Genomic DNA, 10,901 nt, shown 5'->3' on the forward strand with positions numbered 1-10,901 from the left:
TGCTGAAGGCTCAGGGCCGTGTGTGTGTGTTCTCACCGTGTCCGGCTGCAGGAATCTCCTTCAAACGGACACGGATCAGTGAATGCGGCCTTCACGTTGCAAGACAGAATCACTGCTAGGCTGCAGATTTGGGACATGTAGATCTGGTTAAACTAACTTTACAATCTTACAGCTTTTTTTATTTTTAATGATATACTCTGTCCATTTAAATTATCTCAGGAGGTTTTCCAAATGCTTAAAAAAAAGCACTTTTCCATATCTTTATGCAATAAAACCTCCTCATATTGAAGTGACAATGATTGATAGCCTAATCTGGAAGAACCATCTCAGTCAGGATAGTGATATTGAATGTGACGCACGCTACGGTATGTGAAACATACACCATATAGGGCATGCTTGTGAGTTGGTATGTAGGTTGTGTGTCATTAAAAGTCACCTTGAATAAGTGTGTCAACATAATGTAAAGTATCTTCTAGCAGGACAAATCTGATTTTCCCCTCTGGTGACATCACATCTGGGGGATATTCTTAGCACTTCATCAGTCCTTTGCCAGGGTGGATAAGGACATTGTGAAAGGTGTGGATGAAAGATGAAAGAGATTCTGTATAGGCCTGGTATTATTGCTAAAACCTTTTGTCTTATTGCAACTTTGGATGTAAAATAAAGGTTATTATTAGCAGCTGTTGTTTTTAAATCTAGGACACATATTTGCCAATAATTCTTATTCTTTCATATTGACCTACTTGTACCAGATATAAATGGTTGAGACAGTGCATTACGATAATACACTGTGTCAGGTGAGTTTAAATCACAGGACTTTTAAGTACACTCCAGTAAGTTATGAATTTGAATGATGCATTTCTGGTACTAATTATATAGTCATTTACAACAGATTCAACTCTGGCAGCAGAGGCAGCAAGGCTGAAAATACTACAAAGGAATATTTGTCAGATTAACTGGTCGTACATGTGATACCATTTTGTGTAGATTAAACAAACAAGGCCACAGATCATCACCCTTCTTTTATTAAATGATAATTAAAGTCACACACTCACTTCTAATCAAGACCAGTTGTTATCTGCATTGGGAAGGTTTCATTTATTTAATTAAAACTGAAGAAGAGGTTATGCTGAAGTCTTGCAAGCCTAATAAACTATAACTATAAATAACATGTTCCCCAAATAACATGTTCTCTTTTGCTTCAAACTCAAATAAAATGCCCAAACATTTGACATATTGGTGCATGCTATACATCTAGTTATCATTCATGAGCCCTTGATAGCTGTTGATAGCTGCTCACTGCAGACATATTCGCCTATTTTTTTACTGATAACGTCTCTGCCATCAGTAGCCAGTTCTCTGAGCCTGACCAACTCAGTTAACAGGGCCATACTCTCCTCATTCTCCCCTCTGACCGAGGAAGAAGTCTCCAAACTTTTACTGGACTCTCATCCCACTATCTGTCCACTGGACCCAATACCATCCAACCTGCTACAGAACATATCCCCACACACTTAACCCTGCAGTCACACACATCATCAACTCCTCACTTACAACAGGTGCATCCCCGCCGCAAGCTCGAGTCACCCCACTGCTCAAAAAACCTACACTCAAACCAGCCCAGGTTGAAAACTACAGACCGGTTTCACTCCTACCCTTCCCATCAAAAATACTTCAGTCTTTAAACCAGTCTCTAAATTCCTGTTGTTGTTGTTGTTGTTCTGAGAACAATCTGTACGACCTGAATCAGTCTGGCTTTAAGCGGGGGCTCTCTACTGAGACTGCACTCCTGTCGGTTATGGAATCACTACACTCAGCCAGAGCTGCTGGTCAATCCTCAGCCCTTTTGCTGCTAGATCTGTCAGCTGCTTTTGACACAGTTAACCACCAAATCCCCCTCTCCACACTCACTGAGCTTGTTATCTAAGGATCTGCCCTCTGCTTGTTCATGTCCTACCTCTCAGGGGGATATTTTAGTAGAGTATCTTGGAGGAGAGAAGTGTCCAAACTGCACAGCTTATCCGCAGGGGTTCCTCAAGGGTCAGTGCTTGGTCCCCTTCTTTTCTTATTATACACCACCTCACTTGGCGCAATCATCCACTCCCATGGTTTCTCATACCATTGCTATGCTGACGATAACAAACTCTTCCTGTCATTCTCGCCGGAAGACCACACAGTCTTGGCTCAGATCTTGTCATGCCTTGCCGATATATTGGCATAGATGAAAGAACCTTCAACTCAACCTCTCTAAGACAGAGCTCCTTGTCATCCCAGCCAGTCCCTATATACAACAAAACATCAGCATCCAACTTGAATCAACCCAACTGATACCCACAAAGTCTTCCTGAAACTTGGGTGTCATGATCGATGACCAACTAACCTTTAAGGTTCACGTGGCCTCAATCGCTCAGTCATGTCGGTTTGCCCTGTACAACATCAGGAAGATCAGACCCTACCTGTCTGAGCATGCAGTACTCCTGGTACAGGCTCTCGTAATATCACGCACTGACTACTGCAACTCCTTACTGGCAGGCCTCCCCGCATGTACATTCAAACCTCTGCAGATGATCCACAACGCGGCGGCATGGCTGGTCTTCAACCAGCCCAAAACAACACGTCACCCTGCTGTTGATATCCCTCCACTGACTCCCAGATGCTGCCTGCATCAAATTCAAAGCCCTGACACTCGCTCTCAAAACAGCAACTAAAGCAGCTCCTGCCTACCTGAACTCCCTCATTCAGGTCTACACTCCCTCCCGCTCACTACGTTCTGCCAATGAAAGGCGCCTAGTACCACCACCACAACAGAGCCCTAAGTCACTGGTTAGACTCTTTTCTTCTGTAGTTCCCCAGTGGTGGAACGACTTACCAAACTATATTCGATCCACAGAGTCCCTCTCAATCTTTAAGAAAAGACTAAAGACCCAGCTCTTTCGCGAACACCTCTGCACTTGATGGACTGAAGATAGAGAAAAAACAAAACAAAAAAAAATCTGTTTCTATGAGTCTATGCATTGCCTCTGTGCACTGCCTGTTGGCATCTACGTCAAACTTAGCTTTATGGCATTTACTTGTGTTGATCTCTACTGACTAGATCCCTGCTTGTGTTGTGTCAGCCCTCAGGTGTACGTTGCTTTGGATAAAAGCGTCTGCTAAATGAAAAATTGTAAATTGTAAGTAAGTGTAAGTGTAAAAAGTGTATAAGTAGATGAGGTGAAGCAGGGTAATGTATATAAAAGCATTAGTACTCCAAAGAAAGCACACAAATGCCCTCACAATGGTAGCAGTCTTTTGGAAAACTACAGAACACGCAAATGTGAAGCTGGCTCTTCATACAACGGGATCATTCATAAAGACACTCAGATAAAATGTTAAAATATTATGCTCTAACCTCCAAATGGTAACACAGACTGTGCCAAGTCACGCTGTCATGTATCTTATGTTTGGGTTTGATGTCAGAGACTTATTTGGTTTGGTCCCCGTTCCACACCAGCTCCCTCTAGCAAAATATCTTGCTTTCTACACTTCTCCTTTTCATTCAGTCTCTGTTTTGCTGCATCCTCAAGCTGATGCTCTTGCTCTACAGTAATCTTTCGCGTCCCACTGGACCTGTCATACTTCATAAAGGTTGCCCTATGACCACCACTAAGCCTCCTTAATTTTATTGCACCTGCCCAACAGTGGCTGCTGATCTGCTTCTCTTCTCTTGTGGCCCATTTCTGTCTCGCTCACACAATAGACACTATATTTGTAATAGGTCATTAGACTGCCATCTCCAATATTATATTTCCAGTCTTACATTTGAACTCCTCTGCTTGTTTCATTCAATTAAACGCTCATATCCCTGAAGAAGATAGTAGCAATTGCTGAGGCCTGCACAGAGGGATACTTACCCCTTGGTCAATGAAACCTCTGCTTGAGTAAATCTGCCAGCATCTCAATCATTTGCAAGAGTGCCATCTCAGCCTGCAGCAGCAACAGATCAACTGCAAAGTGGCGCAAACGCTGGCTGGGAACAGACTCTGTTGCCTTTTTCAACCCCTCTCACCCAGACAATCAATCTCTTCCGACCTCCTGCACACTCCATTCCAGCCTGGTGAAGATTATCCCAGAGGATCATCTTGAAGCATTGCTGAACATCTTTAAGTAGTCGTCTACAACATGACCAGAGCCAAAACCAGACCAGGGCAGTCTGTTTCCTTCCACTACACAACAGGGAGATGTAGCTCGCTGCACACAGTTTGCCAGCATCTGAGCAACCATGATAAAAAGTGAGCTCGCTAGGCCTGAAAATGGAGAGATTTCACCGTCAGCTCCAGAGAATTATTATACTGGTAAACTTCATGTGCTGTGGGTGTTACTACATTTGGAGATGTAGTCACATCTGTGTCTGTTGCAAATTCAGCCGTGTGGACGATCCAACTCTGGATTAAATTATTTTCTCTTGTAAGTTTTTCTTGTCTTCGCTGGAGCATCTAAGGCACCAAGTAAACTAAGCTAGATGAGTCTTTCCAGCATACTAGTCTGTATATTTGTGTGTTTTTATTACTTTATACTTCTGTAGGGTATTGCATCATCCCTACAATGGAAACCTGTCAGTGGTGACTACCCAACACCCGCTGGGAGATGCTCCAGCAACCCATAACCGTAAGAATAAGCAGGTGTAGAAATAAATGACTGGATAGATTTAGTGGGGTATGTTCTTGCAATAGAACAATGGGTCGAGGGATCCAACCAGGGATCCCTGCACCCCAGGGTGGTACGTGGAAAGATTGTAGAGTAGCTCAATTCATTTGAAAAAAATAGAAATTATGGATTTGATTTTAGCTAAAAGTAATGGCTAAACAGTTGAAATAATTTAGCGAAAAGTAATAGATAAATGGATGAAATGTCCAGCTTCGGCCACTCTAAGTCACTAAACAACAACAGTTCAGTTGTATGAACACATGATTGTTGGCTAATACTTATTTATAGTGTTAAATACCATACCATTAAAAGTTGATTAATGGAAATTGAACAAATATATCCATAGTTTAGGTTTACCAATGGATTTGTACTCAGGATGATGGCAGAAGCAGTAACAGTACAAACCATGGAATCAAGACTTTTGATTCAGATACTTCATATTGGTCCAAATGAACAGCCTCTCATTCATGTACTTTATAAATGGTCAGTGCAGAGTAGCAGCTGGAGGATTTTTAAAACAAGGGTCCCCTTACAATGTTGTGTATTAACCTCTGGGTTGATGAAACATTAGAGGATTTATGTCCAATTTTAACCCATAAAAAGTCAAACAGTCATGCATATTTGTTACCTGTTAACTGTCATCGGTGTGTTAAAACAATAATGATCAAATGCAGAAAAAAAGTTTAAGATTAAGAAAATAAATGTGACCTGCCAAACAAAATGATGAACAGATTCAAGCTGTTGTTACATTTATCGAAGGATGGAAGGATATTTTCAGCAAAAATAGTTGTACCTTGTGTACCCACTTACAGGGGACAGAGTGAGGAAACCCTTTGGCCACATAGTTAATGGGAAGCACATTGCTCTTTTGGAGATCCAGTGTAAAACCTATCCCTAGTATTTTCTGAAACACCAAACAGCAGAGAAGATGCAGACTGGATTGTAAAATCATACAAGGCAGGGACACTCATATAAGTGTGTAGCTATAACCTCTCAGAGTCGCCTACCTCTTTGGGTTTACACATTTGATTTGGAGCTGAGTCCCAGCACATAACTCAGCTTCAAGCTTTATTTTAATCCAGATTTTCAATTTCGAAGAGATATTGTGTCATCATGTTAATTGTCTGCTCTGCACACTTGTCATAAGTGGTTTACTGCACAGAGCACCTGCATGTACATGAGAGCTCTCAGCAAATCTCTCTCCAATGAGTGAGTGTACCCTGAACTAATAATCCAGTTCAACACAATGTTCTACAACATTATGAGACATGAATGAAGCGTAGCTGCCAGATACTTACTGGAGTTATTATCAGGAACTCAAGTATTTTAATCAAACAAATTAGCAAACGCATGAACTGAGCACATATGGATTGAAAAAGACAGAATGAAAATTAGTGTATTGCTGCTTGAACCTTGCTGTAACTACACTGAATTCTTATAGATGAAAGACTTTCGTATAAAATTAAATACTATTAGTTTAACCTCCAAACACATTCATTAAAGATCTGTATAAACTTTTTACAGCTTTAAAAAAGCCTTTTCATTCAGTATAATTCCGTCTTACCTCTAATGCCGCTGCTGTTGCATATGTATATGCACGCACTGGCCAATATGGTGAATCACAGCCCTGCATTACAAATCCCAATTTCACCCCTGAATACAAGTAATGGCTTCATAGTGGCACCAAACAGAAAGGGCAGCAGGGGGAAGCCCTGCCTAATTCCACCCTGAGGAGAAAAAATGACTGACAGCGTTTCTTGTGGGAACCAAAGCAACATCCCAAGTTTATATGTGGTGACAAAAGTGTATAGACACCCAAACATTACACCCTTAAGTCACTGTTGAGCACCTAAATTCAAAAATGCTGATATACCACTCTCCTAAACGTGACTTTCTACAAGATTTTGGAAACTATTTGCAGGGATTTTCTCACATTCAGCAAGAGGAGCGTTAGTGAGGTCGACCTCTGACGTAGGGCGATAAGGCCTGAATCAGTTGGTGTACCAATTCATCCAAAAGGTGATGGATGGGGTTGAGGTCAGTTCTTCCACATCAAATTGGGAAAAACACTGTCAAACCTTTTCATTCTGAAAAAGCTAGGGGTTTCCCACATTGCTGGCATAAATTAGAAGCACACTATTGTCTAAAAGATCATTGAAAGCAGGAGCTGTTCTCTTAATAAACATTTTGCACAGCAGAAATTTTGACTTGTCTCAGTCGGAAAAGCACACGTGTCACTAATAACATTAACAATGGCTCTGCTGTATTCAAGTGTACCAGTCAGACACAATAGTATGACAGTGAGCCAGCGTGCACAATACCAGGACCCTGAAAGTGGAGCAGCTAAATGAAATTCAATCAAATAAATTTAATTCTTTACACCTGTGCTTTTCTTACCATGAGAAAGTCCAAAAAGTATGTCCAAAAACATACTTCTGACCATATAGCGTAAATTACAGTCAGGAACTATGATTTTTATGCCACTAAGAGAAAAAAATTGTTACACTTTACACACTATAATGTAGTTGTTAGCAGACATAATGTTTAATAATGTATATGTCAACACCTATAACTCTTCCTGAGGGCCTTGATAAGTGGAGGCTGGTGTATAAACAGATAATTAATGACAATATAGTAAAACACAGTTGTAATGATATAAAATATGTCTTGATAGGAGAAGTTATAATGTCCTTATATGTCCTTATACATTATAATGTGTCATAAGCCATTTATTAAATGTTCATATGCTGCTTATAAATGCTAAATAGGGGGACTTAAAGTGTTATTGAAAAATCAATTTACAGCCATATGCATATCTGCCAAATCTGCCAGTGAGTAACTCCGGACCCTCAGCCAGGACAAACACTTCTCAGTCACTACCAGGTTAAAATTTATAAATATTAATTAACTCTACTGTGCTTTTGACACTTTGTTCTATTAACTGGCAAACCCTCACCATGTTTCACTCGCTGTATCACCTCAGAAACCTGAATGAAGACGCTGGGGACACTAACGCTAAGCTCTATCTGCAGTCCAATAAGCACCATCAACACTCCAGGTGTCAACCAAGACAGTTAAAAAATACTTCTCAGTGTGTTACTTTTCTGACATAAAACATTTGCTTTCAAGGGGAAAACAGCAGCAGTGATATTTCACACAGCAAATGTCACACATTTAATGAGTGCTTCTATCGTTTAGGCCTTCATCTACTTACTAAACCAGTCACAAGACATCATCAGGATCTTAATGGTTTACCACTTCTGCTTTTCAGTTTCCCGAGGGAAAACCTGAGTTGTAAGGGGATCCACCGGTTACAATAATACACAAACTACTTGAGGATTTTTACTGGCTAACACTGACAAGAATGGTGATTTTGAGGTTGAACTCTCTCCACAGGAGGGTTAAGCTTTAGACAATGAACTATTCTCATACAGAAACTCTTCCCACAGCTGAAAAGAAATGTCCCCAGACCGTTTAAATATTTGATCCTACATTAATTTTTTAATTTAAAATGGTCTGAGGTTGTGTTCTTGCATGTACGCTGTTCTTCCATTTAACAGCTGCTACTATTTTTATACTATCCGTTCAAGTAAAGCAGATATATACGAGCTGAACGCATCACCCTCCTGTTTTTAAATTTCAGGTGTGAGAAGGCTACTGGCTGAGAATATTGTCAGACCCCAGAAAAGGAAGAACACACTCATTACATTAGAGACACAGGAGTCTGAACAAATACAGGAGATTGATGTGAAATTATGAATGAAATGCTGCTGCTGCCACCTACTGGACTAAACTGAAACCTCACTCTTCTCCTGCTCCTGCAGCAGAAAGCAGAATACATCAAACAAAGCCAAACTAAGTATTCAGAACATTCATATTTTAGGCTGTAAGAATATTTTTTGCTATAATTTGTATTTTAAAAATTATATCAGTGAGTGTATTCGTACAGTTTATTTGCACATCATTTACTGCAGTTAGTGTTTATATACACAAGGCTTAATGAGGTCCATGCAGAACATATAATTCACGACTAAACATAGACGCTACATTCCTTGTCCGCACCTATTAGGTGTTTAAATAAATCATAGATGACTAACATACGAGAACATATCTGATCTACTGGAGTCATACAGGCATATTCTCCCTCTTATGCACAATTCTCATGTGCCTGCCGAGAGACTCCATCCATTTAAAAGATTTACCACAATAATTACACACAAAGTGTTTCCCCTCAGTGTGGATCGTCTGGTGTCTGTTCAGAGCGCTCGTCGTGATAAAAGTCTTCCTGCATATTTCACATCTGTACGGCCTCTCGCCTGTGTGTGTCCTGATGTGAGCTGCAAGGTGGGAGCAATTACTGAAACGTTTTTCACAGACAGAGCAGCTGTAGGGCTTCTCTTTGCTCTCCTCGCCGTTGCCGCTGATGTTGTTGTTGTTGTTGTTGTTGTTGTGATAGGAGTGGAAGGGCAAGGTGGGGTCCTGCAGACTGCTCTTCAGGCTGGAAGGAGATGAGATGAAGTCTTTTATGTCTGACTCGAGATCCTCCAGCTGCTCTGTGTTGTGACCCATCCAGAAATCCCGGTGGCTCCTCTGTTGTTCCTTCTTCACCTGTGAAGGCTCTTGATGGTCCATGCTGCTGCTACTGTCCTCCTCACAGTGCTGGGACTCAGGAGCCTCCACTGCAGCTACTGACTGATGATGGTGATGCTGAGGAGGAGGAGGAGGAGGAGGATGGTGGTGGTGGTGATGGGTGTGCTGCTGCAGCTGAGCTCCAAGACATCTATCTGTCCGGGGGTCTATGGGGTGGAAAAAAAAAGACAAATAATAACATCACAATCATGCAATCTGATTAAAAACTAATGTAAAGCTGCTTGATGTTTGGCTGCAGTCAGATTTCATTCAAACCCACCTGACTTGAGAAGCTTCAGCTGCATCCTGAGACGACTGATTTCTAAATCTTTGGAGCGAGAAATCTCCTCTTTGTACTCGTCTATCGTCTTTTCAACAGCTCCAAATATCTCCTCCGCCGCTGCCGCCAGTCTGTCGTTGAGAAAAGCTTTCAAAGACTGCATTTTGGACATTTCTGGAGAAGATTAGTAGCTTTTTAGTTGCGCTTGGAGGCGTATTCTTACGAGTCCGTGAACGTCACGCTTCGCTTGTAAACACGGACATGAGACTGTGGACACGGCAGGGTGCGCAATATGAGGCACTACCGCCCCCTGCCGGACTGGGGTCTACAGGTCTACAGCTGGTCTGCAGGTCTACTCCAGCAGGCCTCACAACAGGCTTCACTGTGTGTAGTTGAAGGAACATCTTATAATATAGTTCAGTGCAATACATTAACACGACATTGGTTGACTGGACAAGAAATATAAGCTATACAAAGGTTTATTAAAGGTTTATTGTCTCGATGCTTCTCTGTTATTTTGTACTGTTGCTCTTTTAAAAGGGAAATGACAATTTAGTAATAAAAAATGACTAAATTTCTATTTTAAAACAGGCCTATCATCTAGAATTGCATTATATTCTACAGACGTTCCTGTTATTTTGGCCAACTTCTCTGCATACTTTCAGCTTTGTGGTCAGTGGAAGAGGTTCAGGCCTGTGGTTGTTACAACACAATGAGAATATAAAACAGACAAAGAAATAGAGAAGGGCAAATATTTGATTGAAACCATGACGACAGACATGCAGATTGTGAAGAAAAAAGTGGAATTTTGACCTGAGTTGAACTTGGCTGCAACTGGTTGATGGTTCAGGAACTTTAGTGTGAATGCTGATCTGGAAAAGATATCATGAAATAATCTGCCGAGTCACCAACTTCAACAGTTTATTGTCTGTTATTCTGTCTTAATAAGGAGTCTCCCTATTTCTGTCTTTTTAATTGTGTATTTCTCCAGCTGCAAAGAAGGATGAACCTATAGTATCCAAACAACAAAGACTCATATTAGCATCTTAGCTAGTCTCATAGCTAATTGAAAGTACTGAAGAACCTGTTTATGAACAAAATTTGACACACTGCCTCATCTCCTACTCTCACTTTAGTGGTATGGCATCTGAGCAGAAATATGTCTTTTGCCACTTGTGCAGCTTCCTTACATTGCAAATGTTCTGGGTATATTAGAGAGTGAGAAGTATAAATAATAAGTGTGTTAGAAATAACCGGAAAGCACCCTTCATATTGCCAGGAATGGAAATGTAGACCCGGTGAGAGT

The 10,901-nt window shown here is 41.0% G+C and overlaps 1 protein-coding gene across 1 annotated transcript; it reads right to left on the minus strand.

Moving 5' to 3' along the window:
- Positions 1 to 6,876: 6,876 nt before the first annotated feature.
- LOC122988056 (zinc finger protein Xfin-like) lies at positions 6,877 to 9,869 on the minus strand. Its single transcript, XM_044360215.1, has 2 exons — positions 9,596 to 9,869; positions 6,877 to 9,482 (listed from the first exon to the last, which is right to left on the minus strand). Exons 1-2 carry the CDS (start codon positions 9,765 to 9,767, stop codon positions 8,812 to 8,814), a joined length of 843 nt encoding a protein of 280 aa, XP_044216150.1. The 5' UTR covers positions 9,768 to 9,869; the 3' UTR covers positions 6,877 to 8,811.
- Positions 9,870 to 10,901: the final 1,032 nt, after the last annotated feature.

The sequence above is a fragment of the Thunnus albacares genome, chromosome 8, assembly GCF_914725855.1.
Source record: "Thunnus albacares chromosome 8, fThuAlb1.1, whole genome shotgun sequence".
Lineage (NCBI taxonomy): Eukaryota > Metazoa > Chordata > Actinopteri > Scombriformes > Scombridae > Thunnus > Thunnus albacares.